Source organism: Archocentrus centrarchus, chromosome 9 (assembly GCF_007364275.1).
Source record: "Archocentrus centrarchus isolate MPI-CPG fArcCen1 chromosome 9, fArcCen1, whole genome shotgun sequence".
Lineage (NCBI taxonomy): Eukaryota > Metazoa > Chordata > Actinopteri > Cichliformes > Cichlidae > Archocentrus > Archocentrus centrarchus.
The window spans coordinates 14,565,580-14,589,695 of record NC_044354.1 but is presented as its reverse complement, the minus strand read 5'-3'; the positions used below and the strand labels follow the sequence as shown (position 1 = coordinate 14,589,695).

Genomic DNA, 24,116 nt, shown 5'->3' with positions numbered 1-24,116 from the left:
ATGATGTCTACATTTACAACTATCAGGCGCAGTTACGTTCATTATAACCTGGCGGCTTAGATTTAGATTTTCAACCTCCCTCCTCATAGACGTAATATCGCCGATCCCATTTCAGTATTATGGGCGAAAATTTTTTTTTCTAAGCGTTTATATAGTTTGTGTGGTTGATGACTAAACCTCACAATGGCGTTCCAATTCAATTTTTCAAAATATGGAAACCAAAGTTAGACAGTGTAGAAATCACTTTATTTAGTCGTAGTACATACAATAAGGGTTCGTCAACCCCCATACCGATATGCTAAATAGTTGCGTCCAAACTGGAACTGACTATTATTTTTTAACGTCGATTATTTTATCTGCGAATCCCGTTTCGTTTGTGTATAGACTAAAGGAATATTTGATAAAAACGGGGAAAGTACGTGCCGCTTTAAAGTTGATTGTTAAGTTATCTTAATCAGACGGTTTTTAATGGACTGTGAGTCAGTTTCTATATAGGACACCCCTGTCGTTGCTGGGAAATACTCCTGGCACTTCCTTGTTCAAAAGTTTTATTTAGGGGAAGGCTTGGGGGGAAAGTTGGTCACCGGATTGGTTTATTACTTCGACGTTGCTGTCAGATATTAAAGGCATGGACCCCGGCGTTCAAAGATTTTTAGCCTAACTAGTGTGGCTGTTGCAGCTTTTCTCATGGCTCCGGTTATTAGAGGCTGGCTAACGCTGCACTGAAAGAAAGAGGAAGATGTCCATGGCTAACATTAGCGAAGACATCAGGGTGAAGTTTCCCCTGCATTCCGCAGTGTGGGAGAATGACTACAGGAAGCTGGAACAGCTGTTAACATCAACGCAGGTTGGTATAAAACGCTGCTGAAGAGGTTGTTAACCTTCACACTCATGCTCAGCTAGCTGGACTAAGCGAAGAGTGAGCTGCTGAATCTCCGCAGGCAGACAGTTAAGGGAGGCCAGTGGTGTTTACAGATGCTCCCCAGGCAGCCGCACACACATGACCCTGAGTAACTCAGCTTTTTGTTCTTCTACAAGTTTGAAAGCTTAAAAATACAGACTGATAGCTTGTTTCCAGTCAATGTAAGCTTCTGCCCCATTTCACTGTATTACTCAAATGTCATGAAAAACAGACTGACCATAATACATATTTTATCACTCAGATGCATAGATTTGTGGTGTGTATCTCTGCGTTTTTTAGCTTCACAATGATCACTATGATCCAGTAGCTCATCCCTAACACATTTCGCAGTTTTAGGGATAGACATTGATAAGACTTTGTTAATACAGATGCTGTTATCCATTCTGCTTATGGGTCAGATTGGTTTTCAGTGTCAACACAACAGTTTCGTTTTCTCTGCTTGTACACAGAGTAAGAAAAAAAACAGGCTTGCATGTGACTCAGGTGTGTAAAAAGCACCACTGCAATGAGTCTGATGTCACTGTTGTTCAATGTACAACTGTCTGAGAAACTGGCCATGCTCCAACATAAGGAATTGATGAGGCTGGGGTTATATTCAGAACTGGCTCTGGATTCCCATCCCTAATGTTGATAATTACTTAATGACTCACTTGAAAATCAAATCTGATTGCTCCATACTGACTCCAGCAGTTCTGTATCATTGTTAGCAATGACTAAATTGTGTGTTGTTGGCTGTATTGGTCATAATAATCACTTTCAAGGCCTTGACAAAATTTGCCCTCATTCATGTAACAGGTTGTTATGCGAGCTCTTCAGTATTTAGTTGCAACAGGTACCTTATTATTTTCCCAGAATGAGATTGAGGCTGTGGATCCCAGAGGCCGAACACCTCTGCACCTGGCTGTGTCACTCGGGCACCTGGAGTTGGTGAGAGTCCTGCTGAGACGCGGTGCTCAAGTGACCAAAGAAAATGCCAATAATTGGACAGGTTAGTTATAAAGCTGGCAACATAAAAGACAGAGCACTAGGATTTGTTTGGTTTGTCGGTTCATTTTAGATCCCTGCTGTCTATAATCTACCCATCAGCTGTTAATGAGATTTCTGGTAAATATACTTATCCACAAATATCTACTTCTGCAACAGCAGTAAAAAGCTTTCTTTGGTTTATTTTCTTTTGGTTTTGCTGAGGTTTTTAAAAGTTAATTGCTTCTCTGGGGAGACTAATGCTGTTACAATAAAAGCTTTAGTGGTTTGTTACTGCTTATCTTTGTATGAACAGTGCTGCAGGAAGCAGTCAGCACAGGAGATCCAGAGATGGTTCAGCTAGTGCTTCAACGCAGAGACTACCTCAAAGCCTCCACTGCCCTGGGAGGAGTGCCTGAGCTGCTGTCAAAGATCCGAGAGGTGTGACTTTATATTTTTTCCTCTTTGCTTCCCGTTGTTTGTAAGTGTGCCTGGAAACATTTATTGGCTTTTTGTTTCCTTTTCTAGTCTCCAGACTTCTATATGGAAATGAAATGGGAATTCACCAGTTGGAGTAAGTTCTTTTTTGTTTCTTAGTGGAAATATATTTTTTAAGTTGGCAGCGTTATCATGTTCATGCAAAACCAGGTGGTTTATCTGAAATTCAGTATGCAAAAGAGGGACAGTTTAACAAGTTTTTTTGTTTGTTTGTTTGTTTTAAATGTAGCACCGTGTTTATAAATATCAAAAAGAGTCTTTGTCAGCCAAGAGGCTTCATCAGGTCACACAGGAAAAACTGCATACCTGCCTCTTGGTAGGTGTAGTATGTGTTTGGTTAAGTAATGTTTTTCACCAGTGGATGCTGTGCTTTCCATATCTTGTTGTTTCACAGTTCCTCTCGTCTCCCGGGTTTGTCCGAGTGACGTTTGCCGCATCTGGAAAAGCGGTGCCTCCCTGCGAGTGGATATTACACTTCTAGGCTTTGAAAACATGACCTGGACCAGAGGGCGTAGAAGCTACATCTTCAGAGGAGATGGCATGTGCTTACGCTCCCTCACACAGAAAGAAAATGTTTCCCGAGTTTTCTTCGCTGCTGTTTTTGTAAAATGCTGCAAGTGACTCACCGTTTGCTTGCCAACAGATTCCTTTGCAGAGCTGATGGAGGTGAACCACGATGATGAAGTCGTGGACATCGAACGTTTCAACATATCCCAAGAAATCGAGGATGTCACGTTAGAGTCAATGCAGCCAGCTGAGCAGGAAGTTGCCAAAAGGTTGACTACTCCTATTGTCAACACCTACTTGGACACAAAGGATATTGCTTTTGAGAGGCAAGGGGCATTTGTTTTTTTCTTGTTCCTGTTTTTTCCGCACATCATGGGTGGATCTAAATTTTTTTTTTAATTAAACTTCAGAGACACATTAGTTCACAAGAGTTGGCCTTTCGTGGCATCTTGTTGTAATGTCATTACTGCCTGAGCAATGTTACTGTGTAATTCCATTAGAGCTAATGATCACCACCACTCATCTATGGATGACATTTCCAGTAATATAAGAAATATTTTATTGATCTGGAAAACTATTTAATATTTAAAAATCAACAAACAGCAAATCAGAATATAAAACAACAATAAAATGTTACACTAGGAGAGTAGATAATTCTCTATTAGACAGATACAGTATATTGTAGTATTACTGAGTTATTACATGAGATATACAAGATTTCCTGTGTCTGTCCTTCTGGCTTCTGTAGTATCTAAAGACAACAACAAATTAATTTAAATTTGTTTTAGTCAGTTTTTATTCAACATCCAAGTAGAGTTATTGTCATCAAGTTGTGATTACATTTGTAGTTAGTGTTGTACTTTCTGCAATGTGGACATTATATTTTGCTTTTGCTTTCTAAAAGTATACCACTTTTTTTTTCTTTGTTTTTTTCTTGTCCCCCACCCCTCCACCCCCGTCCTGCACAGGATGAAGTCTGGGCTTTGGGGCTGGAGAACTGATAAAACAGAAGTAGTCAATGGATTTGAAGCAAAGGTGCGTGGAAGTTATAAATCAACCCAAAGAAAATTACGACTGAAAACTGAATGCTGTTTATTTTATTATCTGACATTAGATTTTGGTCATTCTCTCAGGTTTTCAGTGTGAACAATGTAAACGTGGTAATCAGGACACGGACGGAGCACCTTACTGATGAGGAGAAAGCAAGGATAAAAAGTACTGTTTTTAAGTTTTTCAGTATATACTTCTTTTTTTTTTATTTTATGAAAGCATATATGTAACATGCACTATTTGGCCACAACATTAAAGCACTGCTGGAAAACCTGGGGGATATAATATGAAGGATGCTAAATCTGTAAAGAACATAAAAATATAACAGTAAAATGCAACAGTGTATTACCCACCTAAACACCGGCAGCCTCCTCCTCTGCAGGAGACTGCATTCCTCCTCCCTGATACATGTCCCAGTCTGACTGAGCCAGATACATGGAAACCCCATCCACTAACCCACAGGAACCAAAATATCTGCAAAATAAAATAATAGTGATAATACATTTTAATTGTTGGCGCCTTTCAAAATACTCAAGGTCACCTTACTACACACAGTCTCCTGCCAGAATGTCAGGGATGTGGTTTTAATGTTGTGACCAAGTGGTGTTTGTTATGGTAGACTTTTCTTCATGCTCATAACAGATTGTATGTGATTAGATCTGAACCTGAGTGCTGATGGATAGTTTTTTTGTTTGTTTGTTTGTTTGTTTTTTGGGGGGGGGGTGTTTTTGTTTTTTTTTGTTTGTTTTTTTTCCCCTAAAGGTGAAAGAAATGTCTTGGAGTCTCTGCTGGGGACTGTGGAGCAGCACATAAACGCGCAAGGAGTAAGATGTTTCTTCAGCAGTTATGACAGAATGATGCATTTTGTTGCCACGCGCCTGCTTATTTCTTGCGATTGCTTGATTGCTTAGGACCTGACTCTCGAATATGCAACTGCCAACAATCCCACTGCGATCACTCCAGAGGAATACTTTGATCCTGACTTTGACCTTGGGAAAAGAGACATCGGCCGTCCCATTGAACTTAGCATTCGAACACAGAAGTAATTTAAAGTGTTCATAAACCCCATCCTTGAATTTACTTAGCTTTGTGCTAGTTGTATTGTGGAATTAAATGTCTTACTTTATTAGCAATCTTTTCTCATGCAGGTTCAAAGGTACACTGTGGATGAGCGAGGACCATCCCCTGTCCCTTGTGGAGCAAGTAACCCCCATTATCGACCTCATGGCTCACACAAGTTCCCATTTTGCAAGACTACGGGACTTTGTAACCCTGAAGTTTCCTCCTGGATTTCCTGTTAAAATAGGTATGATGCAATGTTTTTTAAATCGAAGTTTAGGTTTGAAGAAACACCCCGATACCCTTTCTGATGGTATCTCATGTGTTCCCCTCTTTCAGAGATTCCCCTGTTTCATGTGCTTAATGCCAAGATTACTTTTGGTAATGTAAATAAGTGCAGCACTGAGGAGGAAGCGAACACATCAGCAGCAGCCACACCAACACCAGAAGATAATGAAGCGGCAGGTACAAAAGTTGACAGTTTATTCACTATATTTAAATACAAGCTGCATGTTTGTCATTTCTAAACTGCTCATCATCTTCTGATTTTATTTTATTTTTTGTCCACTCCACCCAGCACCACCTCCATTCCAGGTGTGTCCCTCAGTGTTTGAGGTACCTGCGACGTATCACTGCCGAGGGAGCAGCCGCCATATGCCTGTGTCCAATAATGATGAGGAGCTTTTGCAGTACGCCATCCATCAGAGTCTCCTGGAGTCTCGCCAAAGCTCCGGCCAGGTCAGAGCGATTGCCGCTGACTCGCAAATCTTTTCATATGATTTTCCACCTGCTGCACACTGTAATTTGTCCTGGTGTTTGTGTGTTTGTAGGAGGTGATCTGGGATGACACTGATGGGGAGTTTGCTGATGCAGTGCCAATTAACCAGAGTGACAGGTAGGAGAAGGTTAAGTTTGTTAGCGTAGCAACTCTGTTATTAAATGTTTTAGAAGGAGGTGCTTGTTGCTTAGCCGTCCCAGGGATGGTTGGGTATATAGGTTTGTTCTTTTTACGTCGCACACAGTCACATATTTAGTCTATGCACCTTAAGTGTGTTCAGTGTCCACCTGTTAGGGTGGCCTACTCTGCTTCATTGCCTGTAAGCGTCAGTTAAAGCAAGAGAGTAAAGGTGACTCTTTCTCCTGTTGTCCTTCTAGGAGTATCCCAGAGGGGGTGCTAGTGGATTATAGAGACACCTCCAGCTCTGCCTCTGCCCCTAGCTCTGATTCAGACCTGCGTCTAGCCATGGAGCTTTCTGCACGAGCTCAAGAGGAAGAGGAGAGGGTGAGGAAGCAAGAGGAAGAGGAGCTGGAGAGGATATTGCAGCTGTCGCTCACAGACAAATAAAAGGAATAAGAGGGAATAATAATAATAATAATGATAATACAAGTTCTGCTGATCCAGAAAGCAACCACCACACCTCAATTTTCCTTCCTAACCACTCTCTTCATCTATGCAACGCAGATGTCTTTCTCTAACACATCATTCTTGCACAGCCAAAATCAAACTCTCTGTATCCAATATTTTTCAAAAGGTATTTTGGTAAGAGCTCTACTCTTTTGTATATTTCTATCTCAGTATAGAGTGAGAGTGTCTCCACCTTCACGCTTCATTCCTGGGCTCTTTGAGATAACTCTGGTTGGGTTCTACTTTTTATTTATTCAGTTTCTAGCAGCAGCAGCTCGCAGGTATTGCTCTTACTTTTGTATTCAGTGGGGTTGAATCAGTGTAGCATGGTTCTAGGAACCAAAAAAAAAAAGTTTGACTTATTGCTCAAGGTGATTTTATATATTGTTGGCACACAAATGTGACATTTAAGGCCCCAAAAACAAACATGGCAGTGTTTTCACAGTAAAGCTTCCCTACAGAGTCACTTTGTTGAGAATCACAGACTCACTGAAAAGCAGAAAACTCAGGGTTTGCATTTTTTTTTTTCCCCTCCCCTTCAGTTTGGAACAATTTTGTTAATCAGCTGTAAAATTGACAGAAATTGTAGCCAGGTAAATGTTGTAAAATGGTACCACTCAAGATTATAAGAGTACTATGCCAATATTAAGTTTTGGGTTCATTGAGTCAAATGTTCATATGTAAATGTGTCTTCTTGTACTTTGTGAATGTACACTCTACAGAGGGAGTAGAGCATGTTGCTTTGAGAGTAATTTGAAATTACCCGCATGGTATCGTATCTCTGCTGCAAAAAGGATGGGGGCTTGACTTTCCTTTCTTCTGGTTCCTCTGATCCCTTCGTGAGAAAGGACTTATTTTTGTAAACTGTCACTGAGCAATTTCACCTCAATTCAAAAATGCAATAGTAAAGACCAGTCTGTCTGTGGATTTATAACCATCATGCAGCTGAGAAGCAGTTACACCAGTTGGTGTCCAGTTCCAAAGGGCAGTCTAGTTTTTCTAGCCACGAACAACTCAACACCTCTGAGCAGAAGAAAGCAAACAGCACAGACCTTAAGGTCAAGCATGCGCGCCATGCGTAGGGATTTGGGTTTTTCAGCATGTGCCGAGGATCGCTTCGCTCTGATGATGCGTGGTGGGGCTGAAGCATGGCAAAAATAAAATGTATGCAGTGCAACTCAGACTTAACAGTTTAAATGAATTTCTTAAACATTTTGAAGTTTAAAAACGAGACGTTTCAGTTGTGCGAGGCTGAGTAACATGCATTAACCACTGTAGCTGACTCACTGACAAAAACCACTTATCAGAGGTCTGCAACTGACTGCATCAGGAGCTTCAGCTGAACAGATACTAACTGTAATGACTAAGTTGCCAAACTGCTGAAACGTCAAATTTGAAAATGATAGCTTTAGTTAATTTAATGTGAATATTTGCAATGTGCCGTTTGAGCTCTGAGGTTTTTTATAATGTGTTAAAAGAGAATGTGTCAGTTTTCAAAATGTTGTGAAATAAAAGCACTTTATTTCCATGACCACATGCAAGGATGTTTTTTTTTTATATATGTATGTATGTATTATAGATATCTGAAAAAAACAGAGGAAGCATTTTCTGACATGTTTATGATGAAGTAGTGTTGTTAACTTGAGCAATATGAAACTTTCAAACTGTTTATCTGCAGTGAAAAGATTTTATAAGGAGTTGCTGGAATGTAGAAAACCTCACACAGATGTTACTGTAGTAAAAGAAAAATAAGGACTGTGAGCTAGTTTTAATTAAAAGATGTATGCATGTTCCACACTGGCGTGGTGATGAGCACCATCACCTCACAGCAAGAAGGTCCTGGGTGTGAATCCAGTCAGGGGCTTTTCTGTGTGGAGTCTGCATGTTTTCCCCGTTTCTCTGTGGGTACCCTGGCTTCCTCCCACAGTCCAAATACATCCCTGTTAGGTTAAATGGCAATTCTAAATATGTGAGTGTGAATTGTTATTATTATTACCTCCGCCAAGGAGGTTATGTTTTCGGTCGTGTTGGTTTGTTTGTTTGTCTGTTTGTTTGTCAGCAGGATTACTCCAAAAGTTATGAACGGATTTCGATGAAATTTTGTGGAGTGGTTGGAAATGAAAAGAGGAAGAAGTGATTACATTTTGGCGGTGATCCTGAACACGATCTGGATCCAGGAATTTTTTTAAGGATTCTTCACTATTGCGGGATAGGTGTTTATTGTTGTCAGGGAAAGATGAAAGATTTTTTCACAGTATTTAGATACACGTATTACAGCGTCAGTGACCCTATGGCCTTGGCAGAGATTTGCGCTGTCTGAGTGCTTCTAGTCTTCCTCTATATGTTAGCCCTGTACTAGATTGGTGACCTCCCACTCACCCTAAGACACCTGGGATAGGCTCCAGCACGCCTGTGACCCTGAATTGGATAAGTGGAAGAAAATGAATGGATGTGCTGCTTCAATCCAACTACATTATTTTAGTCACACAGTTCAATTTTGGCTGCTCACAGAATCAAGCAAAAAGAGGAAATCACCACCATCAGTCAATATCAGAGGACAATAATGATGATCACTCAGAAATCTATTATTTATTGATTTCTTTAGTATTTTGTATTATGTGTATGTGTTGTTGGTGTTTGTATTGAAAATGGATGAGGATGGATGACTCACGACTGGAGAGCAACCTGTGGATACAAAGTATCTTGACAGTTATTTCAGCGAGCCTATTTTCACACTTAGTGGAAAAAGGTATCAACATTATTTCCACTGCAGATTAAAGCAATGAAAACTCAGCTCTTATGAAGCCACTGTGTGTTTTACTAATGCCAACCGTGATGTAAAGCATTTGTGTGTCACATGACAGGATATTTTAAAAACCCAATCAGGATTATAATTAATTTCAGTACATTACTGAGCAGATTTCCACATTTAGGGTGAAGATATGAGTCAGCTCCTGGTACCACTTGATTTTATCCTGCACATGAGGCTCAGTCGTGACCATTTCCACTGGTGGCCTGATGTAGATCAAAGCAGAGACAGCAATGAAAACTCACTCTCACTTTGTAATCCCAAAATTTAATGGTTGCATCAAAATAACTCGCTTTTCATCAAGAAAAAAAAAATACACCTATTAACAACATTTCCAGGTTTGAAGCCCAAATAAATAAAATGTGGCATTCAATATGTAAGGGCCCAGATTACTAGTCGTGTAATTTGGTGAGCATTTTAAAATCAATTTAATTTCCCTCTTTTCACAGAAGCAATTTTAAATGAACTAATATTCAGTGGGGTCTAAAAGCCTTAAAACTGTATGTACATTTAGAATATCGACCACTGTTTTAATTCAAAACAGCTATTGATGCAAATGATCCGCGGAGCTTCTTGTGATGTCTTTCCCTGTCTTCAAGTAGTCAAGTAGGCTCATTATCCTGCAGCAGTATTAATCTTCTCCAAAACCAGAGGGTGGAGGACATCTCTGATGAACACAGTGGCACTTCTCCTGAGTCAGGGTGGAGTCAGCTCAGCACAGGTGTCCATCTCAAGAGAAGCTTGAATATTTTCACCACCATGTGTCACTTTTGGTTTCATACACCATTATCCCTCTCTCGCCCTGTGTACTCGCCCTGTGTACCCTGCTACTGACACAAATCTCAAACATTCAAAGCTTCCCAACCCCAAAGAAACTGTTTGGAGATCACCACTCTTCCTCTGCGACCAAGACTTGACGTGGTTATTTCAACTGCAGTTTTTGGAGTCTGGTATTGTTTATTTAGAAACTTATTTACCTGCGAGGAAGTTGCTTTTAAGTGACAGTGAACAAATGCTGAAATGAAATGAGGTTTGGATAAAACTGATCCAGTTTCTGCAAAGTTTTAGACTGTAATGAAGTGCATGGTATCACTGCCCCCTTAGAAACTTTGTCTATTCATGATCTCCACTGAGCTTTGCCTAGAGGTGAAATAGGTGATAGCAGCAAAGCAGTTTTCTGCTGATAACGTGAGACCCAGTCTCAGATCTTTGAACTCCACTCTAGGTGTGCCTGTGTACACTTCAAATGACATTGTTACGTGACCTGAGATCGTGATAAATTAAAGCCCAGTAAAGATTTCGAATTTAATGTGCACACTGGGTAGGTCTAGTTAGGCTTTTTGGCAGCTAGGTGGCAGGGTTCTGCTTTCCCCTCAGTCCGGTCCCAGCTGGAGATGGATACACGGTACTGGAGCAGGTGTAGTTATTCAGAGAGAGAATAGGATAGTCTCTCGGTTCATATCTCCTCCAAGATGTCAGCGACGAGACAGCGGTTTGTAGACACAGACAGCCATAATAATCATCAGCAACAGCAGCACAGCCAGGACACTCCCCAGTGCGACTGTAAGGACAAGAGCGCAAGCTGCAGAACCGATTCAGCCAATTACAACAGAATAACAGACAGGCTAGGACGATGGGGTAACTGGTGTTACTGGGTTTAAGTTTTCTGTTGCAGCAGAAAGTTATGGTAACTGAAGAATAAAGAGGGGGAAAAAAATCAATTTGCAGTCCATAAACGGCTTACACTAGCCTACAGTGCACTGCACCGACAGGCCTCACATTTATTCTCACCTAAATTCTGCTTCTGCAGGACCACATAAGCTCTCTCGGTCACCCTGTAGTCCTCGGGCTGAGCGCTGACCAGCACAAAAAAACACATTACTGTAGCTTGCGTGAAGAGATGCAGCATCATAGCGGTGGAGGATGGAGAAGGATGATAAGATGAGGATGACTGCGAGGGGTTTCTTCTTCCGCTATAGGATCTGGGTCCTAATGCCGTTGGTTTATTGTATTGTGAAACGATTGGAGGTTTATTAGAAACTAAGTAACTGATTAATAATTTAAGCTATTTGAGCATATGATGGTAACTAACAGTAACTTCATTGAATCTGTATTATGGTCTTTGCAGCACCTCTCCCCCATCCTCTTCCTTGTGCTTCATTTTAGTGCCCTATTTGTTCTAAGTTGGTCTGTCCTTGGTCTGCTGCTCCCATCACTCTTCCGCACCAACAGTATGTCTATCCTGGCTCATATATATAACTTGTTTTCTGGATAAAAACAAAACAAAACAAAACAAAACAAAACAAACAAAAAAACAAGCTTTTCCATGCATGAAAATAATTTCACCTCCACTTAATTTAATCTAGATTCAACCTCCTCAGTGCATCCCCAGCTTTCTTTGCAGCTTGTCTCCTCACTTCAAGACCTGCTCAGACCATTATTTATATAAATCTATCAAGTTTGCTGTAATCACACAGTCTGTGTTCTGCTTGTGCATCCCAGTTAGTGTAATACTTTGTGACCTACATTACTGAACAATTCTCAAAAAAAAACCTCACAGCTTCCAGAACCAAGAGTGGCCTTTCTAAAATGATTTTGTCCAACCAAAAGTCAAAATATATTTTATTTATGTTTCTTTTTTCTTCTCTTTCCCCTCAGCCCCACAGCTGATAACAGCAGACACTGTATATCTGCACCTCGCTGATCCTGGTTCTGCTGGAGATCTCTTCTCCAGCAGAACCAGGGATTGCTTCATCCCCATCATCTAATACTTTAGAGTCTTTACCTTGCAATATAAAATTCTTTGGGATGGTGGAAATGCAAAGTGCATAAACTCTCTTCTCTTGCTTGGGAGTTGTGTGGCCTCCCTCACACTTTCAATTTCTGAAATGTCAAAGAGCAATGAAGAATAGTTAGAAAGGTCGAGCTCCTTGAAGTTATATTTTTAAAATAATTACTCTGCGTGACTGAGGTATATGTCCTTCATTTTCATCTTTTATAGAAGCATGCACACCATTGCATACTCTCACAGCTGTTGATTACATGGCAGAAAAGCATAATGAGCGTTAAGAAATGCCAATCATGGTGGCCTGAGAGTAAAACCTGGGGAAAGCTGGGGAGGCTTCCTGGATAAATTTATCACAACAAGACAGCATTTCATTACAGCACGAAGACAGAAATTGTATTTTAATGGAATATGTGAAGGCCTTAAAAATTACTAGAAGAGATCTTTACAAGTTATGACCTGGGTAAGAAAGCATAGACAATAAGGTTAATGAGCTTAACAAAAAAAAAAAAAAAAAGGGTATTTTGAGGATGATACAGTGACTGATTCATCAGTGGATCTGAACACTTGGCAGCACATAGACCCACAGTCATAAGATGAGTCATATCATTGTCAAACAAATAATTGTGTGTTTTTGTATGGTTTTCCATTACAATACCAAGTGCCTTGAGATGATTGTCATCGTGATTTTGCAATATATAAAATAAACTGAATTAAATTTAGTTTAACCTGTGGAAAGTATTTTTTAATTCAGCAGTAAATGAGATAGTCAGTCAGTTCAGTTGCTTAACAGTTTACTCCAAAGTGTCATCGGGCCATCTGTTGCAGTTTGGATGACCTCAGCCATCTGTGAATGTCAGGGCAAGTGAAAACACCCTCCTCTGGAAGGGGATGAAATCAGAAGTAAATGTGCTATGGAGGTCATCGTCCTAAGGTTTTTGCTGTTTTTAGGAGGGGGTTTCATTCCAATTATTGTTATTCCAGGTGTTTAAAGTTTTGATTTCTGACTTTCTGTTTTGAATTCTTTATTCTAGTAGATTGCGAGCTTTATTTCCTCTGACATCTTTGAGTGTTTGAGTTCTGTTTTACCTTATGGTTGCGCAAGTGAGGAACTTCAGTTTTGCCTCCTGTGTTTTGGTTGTGGTTCATGTCTTTGTTTCAGATAGTAGTAGTTTTAGTTTCATCAACGTTTCCCTATCTGTCCCTCTGTCTGTGTTTATGTCTTTGTCCTCCAGTGTTCCCTTTATGTTTAGTGTGAGTCCTCTTGTGTCCATGTTAAATATGTTTTCTTTGGACTGTTTCCTTATCTCATATTTGTTAGTATTTATGTCTGCTTCAGTCTCCTTTGGTGACATCCTGTTTTACCCTCTGTGTATAAATAGTCATTTCCCCCTCTGTATTGGTCTGTACTTCTTGTAGTGCAGTCTATGGTCTCTGTCCAGGTCTGATGTTTCTGCTGTTTCCCCCATGCACAGTTGGATACCTGTTTTGTGGACTTTGTTTGGTTTTTCAGGTCTTGCAAACAACCAACAAGTGACTTGTTTTATCCGAGCTGTCACTGGAGGAGAGGAAGGGTAAACCCTGCACAGATAGCCAATGTATTGCAGGGCTTAATACAGAGAAAAAGACAACCATTCAGACCCACAGCAAAGTTTAGATTCACCAGTTAGCATGTATGTCTTTGGATTGTGGGAGAAAGCCAAAGTACTCAGAGAGAACCCATGCAGACATGCAAACTCCACTCAGAAGTCCGCCCTGTTTTTCTCTAATCTGGAAAATCGTTTTCTTTTTTCTAAGCACCAAAAGAAATGAGGACATGACTATTAAATACTGCTGCCAGTTTATTCTGTTCACTTTAACAGCATAACATGGATTGGTTGAATACATCCAGAAGTTTTGAATTTATGCAGTAGAGCTGTGGCTCAGGAGCTAACGTGGGTTGTGTACTAATCAGAAGGTCGTGCTTCAATCCCTGGCTTCTCTTGTCTGCATGTTGAGGTTTCTCTGGGCAAGATGCTGAACCCAGAGTTGCCCCAATGCAACTGTGTGAATCTTACGTTAAAAGTGTTTAGGCATAGAAAAAGGCACTCGTGTGAATGGATGAATAATGCCTGCAGTAAGAAAACATTTTGAGTGCTCAAGGACAGAAACGTGCTGTATATGTACCACTCAGTTTATTGTAGAATCTCTTACAACTGTCTGATATATTTTATGTCACCATTAGTTAAATCAACAGCTAGAAACTACAACCATTTGCAATGGAGGACTAAATGTTACAGAAGAGTACAGTCAAGTCTAACTGCATAGCTGATGAATGAACAATTCAAAACTAACTGTATAAATGCTGTTATTTCTTCATTTGTCCTCTTCATTCACACCTTGTTAGAATTATTGACATTAACAGGAGGGTTTAACATGCACTAATTCATGCCTTAATATACTGGTTCTCAAGCTGTTCACATCGAGCAGGGGAGAACCACCTATTTAGCGTCGTCTCTTTTATGTGTCTCCTGTGCTTGCCTGTTCTCTACTTCAATAGCAGTCACTGACACAAAAGGGCTTTGATCTGCACGTCCACCAACCAGCAGCTCAATGGGGAATCAAATGTTTCGGAACCACTTCCTACTCTCGTATATGTTCCAACCTGTCAGTCTTGAAGTGATGAAGCCTTGCTTAACTAAAAATCAGTGTAGTAAGTGAAGATCTGAAGGGCTGCGTTAGCAGGAATCATATATGTGTGTCTGTGTGAGGGACTAAGGAGTTCTGAAGGTTTAAGCTGCTCTTTTTGCTTGTATGTGGATGGATTGTGGATGTTGCAAATGAGCTTGTTAATTAGAATATCTAATAAAAGTGAGCAAAGACAGCCAACAGCCATTACAAAGACATAAAGATCACTGTGTGGAAATTACAGTTCACGAGAAGCACAGGGTTTTGATATAAATAGTGGAATTTAACTGGCATAAATCTTATGTAGTGGTTTTCATATTTATTTATTCATTTGCTTGTTTATTTTCATGTTTAACCTGCTGGAATGAAAAGAGGCACAAAAGATAAAGTATGCCATTTTTACTATAATTCATTTACACACATGCACGTCTACAGAAACCACACTGAAGAGAACAGAAAGCACACAATAATCATGAACCTTGCTCATTACATTGTTCCCTAATTGTAAATAAAGGATAAAGCATTTTAGATAAGGTAACAGTAAAACATAGATATAGAAAAAAAATATTTGAACAGTCTCAGATTAGAGTGGAAACATTTTCTGGAGAGGCACAGCATCCGTTGATATCAATACAACCTTTACAGTTTTTGTAGATGTAGTATAATATGTATTCAAATTAAGGCAAAATAGGTTATCTGGAGTTAAATGAAGCTGTCAGATGAAGACCAGAAATCTCTTTTCAAATTAAAAAAAACTGGCCCACAGTCTAGTATAAATTATTCGAGAGATGCTTTCACATATTGTATTAGCATGTACTTTAATTATGAACTGCTACACTCATAGTTATTATAAGAAGATTATAGTTTTATCACGGTCTTTGTCTGAGTGCTTCACTTGCTTCCATTACAAACACTTGTAGGGAAAAATGTTTTTTGGAAAACTTTTTGCAACTTTTACTTCTTCCAGCAGCTGCCATTAAAATCCCATGCAAGCTCTGTATTACAGACCTATTGTCTCAATATAAAATACATCGTATACACTGTAATACACTCTTTTGTTATTTATTTAGGTTTTGGTTGTAAATAATCTGAAATAACTCACTCAAATGAGATTAAACTAATGATAGCCTCACTGCTGGTACGACTGCAACACTGGTGATCCCACTGTTAGTAAAAACTGAGCATGCAAAGCTACAAAGTACATAAAATATACAAATGTTCCCATGCAATAGAAACCATGTGCTGAATGTCACATTTAAAATATCTGTTTTTATGTTCCTTGGCATCATCTATCTTTATAAGGTAAAAAGAGACCACTGATTTTACAGCTTAATTTCCACAACCACAAGAAAGCAAGACTTTAAAATGGCAAAACAATGTAAACTATCCTGGTGATGCAGGTCTCTCTCTCTCTCTCTCTCTCTCTCTCACACTCACACACACACACACACACACACACTCACACACACACACACACACACACACACATACAGGGCAGAGATATGAGTATTGCTATCTCAGTTCCTCTTAAAATTAAAAATTTAGCAGCATTTACCTTTATACAGAGTGTACACATGCGGTGAAAGTTCAACACCATAACTGATAAGCAGTCATTATGTTAGATCACGTTTAGGTTCAGCCATAAATAGCTTAAAATTGTGATTTCAATGGCAATCTAAAAGCACACAGAGATGTTTGTCTCTCTATGGTACAGTGGCCATGTTGAGGCTGTCACCGTGGATGTCTGGTACTGTCCTCTCTGGCCTCAGACACACAGCCAACCTCTGTGGAAAATGAGGCAGCCATGAAAGAAAAATCAGAGGTTAGTTTAAAAGGAAATGCATCAGAAACAGTTTCAGGACTTTGCCCACATCTACCAACCTGTTTGAGAGAACCAGGGGTCCACACCAGCTTGTAGACCATGTAGATCGGGATCCACATGAAGGATGACAAGCCGACGAAGTAACCGACTGTGATGCTCCAGTCTGGGTACTTGTAATCAAACAGCGCAAGGGGTGGTGCTTTCAGCAGGGAGCTCACAATGATATACTGAGAAGATATGGGATGCATAACATTTCCATATATGTTAATATGTGGACTATATTGAGTCACACGTTTAAAAAGCATGTATATTAAAAAAAAGTGTAAAATGTCAGCTTGAAGGCAACCTTAGAGGTGGATGCAAACAAGAGGTAAGGATATTAAGCAGCATATGTATGTATGTATGTATGCCAGAAAATATTTCACATGGAGAAGAGTTTAATCTACAGAGGAGGGACTGAACTGTTTGGTCTCTTCAACGTTAAAGGCCAATGCTGAAGCTGTCTTTTGATCTTGCAATGAGCTTTCTCTCATATCGTTGTGTGCTGCAGCACACTGATCTCTCAATGGCTTAACTGGATGATGCTCATTTGACCTCTTTTGAAGAACTGAGTGTTAAAGTATTTCCAGTGTGTGAAATACTTTATGGTTTTTGTATAGTATAACTGCAGATGTTAAGGTTTAACCTTTGGGTGTTCAGAATATCTCTCACCGCCAGAAATGCAGGACTGATGGCAACCCAGCACACTTTCCAGAACAGCCCCGGGGCTTTGCCCAGCATAGCCTGAACATCATTGCTAAATCTTTTGATGCCTGAAAGCAGCAAAATAAAACAACACATTATAGGTCACCAATCTATATTACTGACAGAAAGAAACAGAAAACTAGTCAAAAGAAACATCTCTCTTTCTTTCTTTCTTTTCTTTTTTTTACCATAGAACCAGGAAACAGCAATGGCCTCAAGGAAACCCACTGCAATTATTGAGCTTCCAACTCCAAACTCCTCCAGCAGCTTCACCACGTAGGCACCACCCTGCCAGTAACATTTTACAATCACTGATCATCAGTCAGCACTCATTTCCCCTCATTTGAGCAGCAGACAGTATTTATCACTACAATTTACTACAATGTATCCAGAGCATTAATTATAATTGAAGGTAATTGTTTTAAATATTGAGAAGATGCTTTTCGCTCTCTCGGGTCGACTCATTTAAAACGTGAATAACTTACATTGGTAAGGGTGCTCAGAGAGCCTAAAAAACAAACAACCACCAAGCAGAGAACAAAAAGTTCCCGTCTGTGATAGAATTGATCGGGGTATTCATCCAACACGGCAGTGATGATCGCCTCCAGCCCTCCAAACTGAAGCACACAGAGACAGCCGTTATCATTAGAAAAACCACATTGCATGAAATGATGCCAGATGCATGTTAAAATATGTACATTGACATCAGGATGTTTGAAGTCACTGAAATGTTATTAAGAAATATTTTAGTGAGGAACTGAGACTGAGAGGTAATAAATAAAAGGCTCATTTAAAAAGGGATGAAATACAGTTGTTATAATTGTTATTTAACCGAGTAGCATTTAATCCTGTGTAATCTGATATTAGTAACTTATTAATCTGACTGTGTGGCAAAATGCGTTGCATAATTCATAATTTAGTTCTCATGTACTCAATGTGTCCAGTTTTCACAGCTCGTACCGTACTGTCCAGTCCCAGCGTGATCATCATCACAAAAAAGATGATTGCGAAAAAGGTCGAGCCCATCATGTTTGCAATTGCCTCTGGGTAAGTGATGAAGAGTAAGCTTGGTCCTTAAACAAAACCAGAAATGAGCATGAACAGATCTGGGTGAGTGTCTATAACTATAATAGTTATATTAAATATCAGCTTTTTCTTTTTATGATTTTATTGTTTTACTCACTGACCTTTGTCCCTGGCTACATCCTCAACCTCCACTTTCCTCATCTCTGCCATGTAGCCCAGTACCGTGAAGATGACGAAACCTGACACAAAGCTGGTCAGACAGTTTACCAAGCTGGTCACAATGGCATCACTGTAGAGGAGGAGGAGGCAGTACAGTCATTTAACTTACTTATACTTTAAAAAAACATTTTTTTAAACAGTAGTATTCAGACGGTGCCATGATGACATTTTGGGCATTTCAACAGGTTTTCTTTACAAACTTATTTAAGCTTTGTCACATTTCTGAGGAACTTGTATGCTTTTATGTAGCTAGAAACTACGTACATCCAGCAAGCCAACAAGATATGCTTATATTGTATAAAACAAATCATCTATAAATAGTCTTGGAGTAATAAAGAATAATGGAACTTCAAACATCTAATAAATGAAAATAAATTGCAGGAAGCATTATATGACTTAATTTATTTGAAAAAAAAATTCAAACTATTGTAACTGTGAATTGCCTCTTTGATAATTAGTATTTCCTCTTTGAATAAAAAATAGTGTTTTAATCCAGAATTTGGCAGTTTATCAGGGATATTGTAACTGGAATAATGTATAAAGTTTAAAGAAAAAGATACTTTGCAGCACATTTGTTCTGTCTGAAAGAAAACTTAAAATAAGGTAAATATATGTAAACCTCATAACTTTACTAAAAAAACATGGTCAGGCTAAAGAACAGTTTAAAAAATATATAGTTTGGAGTATGCCAAATGGGTCAAACATATTTCAGTGAGAATACAGTAGCATCCAGTCCGCTACTGCTTTGCATTTATATCCAACAATATCCACAATCGTCACAATTCACTGTCTCATATGTCAGTGGGCACCGAGGGACTGCTCTTACCGATAGCAGTTGTTTGTGAAAGGGTTGTAGCTGGAAAGAGCCAGGAGGACCCCAAACCCTGGCCCCAGAGAGAAGAATATCTGAGCAGCAGCATCCACCCACACCTACAAAACACAGAGGAAAAACGCTGTATGAGCTCTGGGATGTTATAGGTTATTGTGGGTATTTGAAAGTTTAAAAAAAAAAAAAAATACTGTATGTCTCACTAACATTAACCCTGTCACTGATTTAACATCATCTCAGTTTTACTATTTGTTTTTATTTTGTCAGGCAGAGATTCGTTGTGTCAGTGGTACAGTTGGTGCACAGCTGTACGAAGGGAGATCTGAAGAGCAGCTCGTATTCGGCATTAAAAAAGAAGAGGACAGTGTTGGATATCAGTGTGGGGAGACAGAAAGGGTGGCCTTTGTTAATGGGCAGAAAATCTAAACCAATTATGCATCTTATTATCCTGCTCTGTGGCTTATTTATGCATCTCATTTCATCTCATCCATATTCTCTTCCAACCAAAGCACTCACACGTGTTTAGCAAACAACAGCAGCGAGCTGAGGAGGAAGATGAGAAGGCTTGATAGATAGAAAAGAAATATAGGCCGATTCTCAAGGGACTAGTAGGCAGAATTAAGTGAATGCCCCTTCATTTTGGAAGATCCCGCTGTGCTTCATTTAATCATTTTAACAAGTTAAGTACTCATCAGGCTTTCTCATCAATGTTGGTTAAAATTGTAGAGAACTTCAAACTCAGGTCCTGCTAAGTGTTAAAGTTCTTTTAGGAAGTTATAAGCACTAAAAAACACATACAAAAAAGAGAGAGTATGCATGAGGAGTTGCTGTGCTTTAAATAAACTGCTAATCTAAAAAGTGGCTGCATCAGTCCTGCTCAAATCTGTGATAATGAATGAAAATAACAGGTCAAATTCTAGATATGAAAAAATAACTAGAGCTTAAATTAGCTTGTATTTATCTGTATATGTATTTAAATAATTAAGGTTTCTTTATCATTACTCTTTTATTTCTTTTCTTCCTTCTTTTCTTAATTTTTCTATATGCCAAATGAGACTACAGGTAACTGAAAATGTATTCTTTGCTTTAAAGTGTTTTAAAACGGAAGATATGGATTGTTTAAATTAACAGCATAAAAAGCAGTTCTCAAGGGCCAAATATGTCATTTAGATGTCAAATAATTATATCCTTTTTAACAAACCAGCTGGTCCATCAGCTTCAACTCACACTGGTCTCCAGTAGCTTTTCCCACTGCGGTTTCAGGTAAAACACCACACCTCTCCAGGCTCCTGGCAGAGTGGCACCTCGAATGAGCAGGATAAAAAGCACAATGTAGGGCAATGTGGCAGTCACCCACACTACCTGGTGTGGAGGATCCATCAGAGACAGAAACAAAGAGGAAAGGGAACCAGAGATCTAAGTTAAAATATGTGATTATAGCAACAAAGTTCCACTGTTATAGTAGGAAAGTGACAGCAATGAACTACCTTCCCTGAAGTCTTCACGCCCTTCCACAGGCTGAAGTATACTATGGTGAAAATGAGAAAAAGGCAGAGTATCAGCTGCCAGCGAACACCCCCAACATCTCTCAGCCCAGATGACTTGTGGATCTCAAGAACATTCCTCCTGGTAAAAACAAAAAAAACCCAAAACAAACAACAACAACAAAAAAACAGATCATCACATTTTCAGCAGACAAGATCACATTTTACAAACAAATCCACCAAACTTACAATAACTGTGTTAAGGATTCCTGCACAGCTATTTGTTGTTTCTGCCACTCACACTTACATGTACTTACGTGTAAAATTCCTCTGCTGGAGACCTGGAGGCATTTGTCCAGGTGATGTTGTCCATGCCAAAATAGTTGGTGCAGTCAGGGGTGTTCCACACATTGTCACAGTTAGTCCAAGGCAAGATGGGGGAGAATGAGGAATAGAAGTAGAAGAGGGCCCAGGCAATGATGGTGTTGTAGTAGAAGGACACATACAGAGCGATGATACAGATGGCATATCCTATACCTGAGACACACCAGAAGGAAGGATGTGGGGGGGGGGTGTCACCAATGAAAAGAGCTTTTTGGCTACAAATAACAAATTCATTTTATCTGTATATCTTCTGTTGAATAGCTCAGGCCTTACCTTTGAAAATGGGACATATGTGTTTCCATATTGATATGGCTCCAGTTCTGTGAAACTGTCCCAGTGCCAGCTCCATGTAAAAGAGTGGAACACCACCAAAGATGGCCATCAAAATGTAGGGAATAAGGAAAGCACCTGCACAGAGATGCACGAGTGTCTTCTTTGTAAATGACATCTGAGGGCATTCATAAACGCAAAAAAAACCCAAAAAAAACAAAAAGAAAACAAAAAAAAAAAACAAAGGCTTAAGACTGTTTGAATTGCAGGTTAAAGGTGTCTTACACACAGCTTCAACAGTGAATCTGTATGCTTTAACAGAAACTGGCTCATTTTAAAAACCAGCCAAACAATGAATTGTCTGTATTGTCCTGTGTTTATTCACTCGTTATCTTTTTTTTTCCTGACCTAAATCCGCCTCTCTTGATATGAATCTGTTAATCTCCTTGTTAAAATTATCAACGACGACAAGATGCTTTTTGAAGACTTTTTAGTGGAGTTTGTAGTGGATGGAGGCTCTTTTCAGCACCATGGACAGTTTCTGATGTCATATTTTCGAGCAGAAATTGTGAGTTCAAACTCATGTGAAGACAAGTTTTACAAAGTCCACACAATCATAACTTATGAAGCGACTTGGTTTAAAATCTCTAGACTACTCACCGCCACCGTTTTGATAACATATGTACGGAAATCTCCAAACATTCCCCAGGTCCACAGCAAAGCCAATTACAGACAAGAGAAAATCCATCTTTTTGCTCCATTTGTCCCGGGAGTCCGTCTGTGTGATGACCGGCACCGGGACCGCGTTGTTGTTGGAGCTGTAGCCGGGATTCGGGGAGCCGTGGTGGGTCAGACTGCCGGCCATGACCGCTGAGTCCTGTCGGGGCACCGGACTGTGAAAAGTCACGCAGAGGAGCAGCACCTCAGAGAGAGAAGGATGTTTTTTTTCCTGTGGTGATGACAGGGCCGAGTGGGAGGAGTTGTGGAAGCTACACTTGGGGATACCTGTTTGCGGAGATCATGTTGTTTTGTCTTGTTTTTATTTGTTTTCGGGTTGTTTGTTTTTTTTGTTTTTTGTTTTTTTGGTGGTGGTGGTGGTGGGGGGGGGGGGGGGGGGGGGGCGTTTACTGCCTCACTATTTAACTGTCTTCCAACTAAGTTCAGGATGATCTACAGACTGTGATCAGTGCGTTAGATTTCTACGGCGAGAGGCCTGTCTTTGACGTTTTTATAGCTGATTGAACGTGGTTGAATTTCACCAGCAGCAAGGACTGATGGGACTGCAGTTTTTCTCACGTTATTTTTAACTCTTTTCACCTGAAAGCAACAGGTCATCCAGTAAAATGACTCCTGATGTTAGTAAATCTCTGCTGATCCTTTAAATGCCGCAATCCTTCATTTCCCTTATGAAAATTAACCATGGTTTTACCATGGTTTTATTTTACCATGGTTTTTCCAAAGCATTTTTTTAACCATGGTCTTTCCAAATAATGATTTTATCATGGTTTTTACAAACTATGGTTTTCTTAATTAAATCTATACCTGTATATATTTCACAAAACTGTAGTGCAATAATGCATAAATCAAACAATGAATAGGCTAATTCTAATGCAATAGCAAATTTAATTATACTTCATACTTCCATCTAGCTACCAAAAAGCCACATAAGAATAATCAAAAATAATTAAATATTTATATATGAATATATATGAATATTTATATCAGTTTTGCCTTTGGTTTTTGTGGGTTTAGGGTCAGTGCTGGAGGGATACCTTTTTTTTTAATTTTTACATTTATAAATATTTTTTATGCAAGAAAATACAGTAAAATAATGTACAATGTATCAATGGTGTGTCATTTCATTTAGTAATCCCACATAATTAGGTTTGTATCAAGTTTTTAGCAAAGGATTTCTGCAAGGATATATACATGTTTTCCTGATATAATATATGCTATCAAGTAAGGAATGGGTAAGAACTATGTAAAACGTCAAGCACAAAAATGTATGTGGGATATAAGTTTGTAGATAAATGGATTATCCAAGCTTTCTGTTGGATCGTAGCAAACCATCATCATTCCATAGTAGGTTGAATGCAAAAACTATGGAAGCATTTACTGTGTTGACGAAAGCATGGTAGTAACATGGATACGGTAGTGCATCTTTTTTTAAAACCATAGTAGTCCCATAGTTACGATGAAGTGCTATATGTAAATCATAGTAATACCACAGCTACCATGAAGCGCTACAAATAAACCATAGTACTACTATGGGTAGGACCATAGTACTTGTAATCACCATGAGGTACCATGGTAAAACCATGGTTGCTGCATAAAAAGCATAGGAAACCATAGTGAATTTTTGTAAGGGTTTATTGAACTCAACTTCGCTGCTGCCTGTCTCATTCACTCAGTTATGGTACTGTAGAAAGATCATCTGTAGAAAGATCATCTCTTTTTACTTTGTTTACATTGTCTGCCTCTTTAAATATTACTTTTCAATGGGAAACACTGTGCTTTCCACACTATCTGACAGATAAGGGTTCTGGTCAGTTTTCAGACAGCCTCCATGAAAGCTTTGAAAAACAAATCTTTCATATATATTATAGTAAACCAATGGATCCATATATTTTTTTAAATGATCTGAAGGCTAATATTTTTTGACTGGACTGCATT

The 24,116-nt window shown here is 39.3% G+C and overlaps 2 protein-coding genes and 1 long non-coding RNA gene across 3 annotated transcripts; 1 reads left to right on the top strand and 2 right to left on the bottom strand.

The window, feature by feature from the left end:
- The first annotated feature begins 317 nt into the window (after window positions 1-317).
- On the top strand, window positions 318-7,935 carry ankrd13a (ankyrin repeat domain 13A). Its single transcript, XM_030738412.1, has 15 exons — window positions 318-847; window positions 1,775-1,910; window positions 2,202-2,326; window positions 2,414-2,459; window positions 2,778-2,921; window positions 3,027-3,216; window positions 3,859-3,925; window positions 4,024-4,105; window positions 4,703-4,764; window positions 4,852-4,982; window positions 5,089-5,246; window positions 5,339-5,464; window positions 5,577-5,737; window positions 5,830-5,894; window positions 6,155-7,935. Exons 1-15 carry the CDS (start codon window positions 740-742, stop codon window positions 6,342-6,344), a joined length of 1,791 nt encoding a protein of 596 aa, XP_030594272.1. The 5' UTR covers window positions 318-739; the 3' UTR covers window positions 6,345-7,935.
- A 1,525-nt stretch (window positions 7,936-9,460) lies between these two features.
- Window positions 9,461-11,161, bottom strand: LOC115786044 (uncharacterized). Its single transcript, XR_004020392.1, has 2 exons — window positions 11,005-11,161; window positions 9,461-10,774 (listed from the first exon to the last, which is right to left on the bottom strand). It is a non-coding gene; the product is annotated as an uncharacterized LOC115786044 (long non-coding RNA).
- A 5,065-nt stretch (window positions 11,162-16,226) lies between these two features.
- Window positions 16,227-22,326, bottom strand: slc6a4b (solute carrier family 6 member 4b). Its single transcript, XM_030737492.1, has 13 exons — window positions 22,104-22,326; window positions 21,447-21,581; window positions 21,107-21,326; window positions 20,793-20,931; window positions 20,533-20,667; window positions 19,303-19,406; window positions 18,419-18,546; window positions 18,192-18,304; window positions 17,717-17,848; window positions 17,420-17,519; window positions 17,199-17,299; window positions 16,547-16,714; window positions 16,227-16,449 (listed from the first exon to the last, which is right to left on the bottom strand). Exons 1-13 carry the CDS (start codon window positions 22,306-22,308, stop codon window positions 16,369-16,371), a joined length of 1,761 nt encoding a protein of 586 aa, XP_030593352.1. The 5' UTR covers window positions 22,309-22,326; the 3' UTR covers window positions 16,227-16,368.
- Window positions 22,327-24,116: the final 1,790 nt, after the last annotated feature.

Excerpts from the sequence above, each read along its gene's own strand:
- slc6a4b (XM_030737492.1), bottom strand. The coding sequence starts at position 22,308 with ATGGCCGGCAGTCTGACCCACCACGGCTCCCCGAATCCCGGCTACAGC. Across the intron at positions 18,305-18,418 it reads GGATGTAGCCAGGGACAAAG|GACCAAGCTTACTCTTCATC; the intron begins GTCAGTGAGTAA and ends GTTTTGTTTAAG. Across the intron at positions 17,849-18,191 it reads CGCTGGGACTGGACAGTACG|TTTGGAGGGCTGGAGGCGAT; the intron begins GTACGAGCTGTG and ends TGTGTGCTTCAG.
- ankrd13a (XM_030738412.1), top strand. The coding sequence starts at position 740 with ATGTCCATGGCTAACATTAGCGAAGACATCAGGGTGAAGTTTCCCCTG. Across the intron at positions 4,106-4,702 it reads GGAGAAAGCAAGGATAAAAA|GTGAAAGAAATGTCTTGGAG; the intron begins GTACTGTTTTTA and ends TTTCCCCTAAAG. Across the intron at positions 4,765-4,851 it reads AGCACATAAACGCGCAAGGA|GACCTGACTCTCGAATATGC; the intron begins GTAAGATGTTTC and ends TTGATTGCTTAG.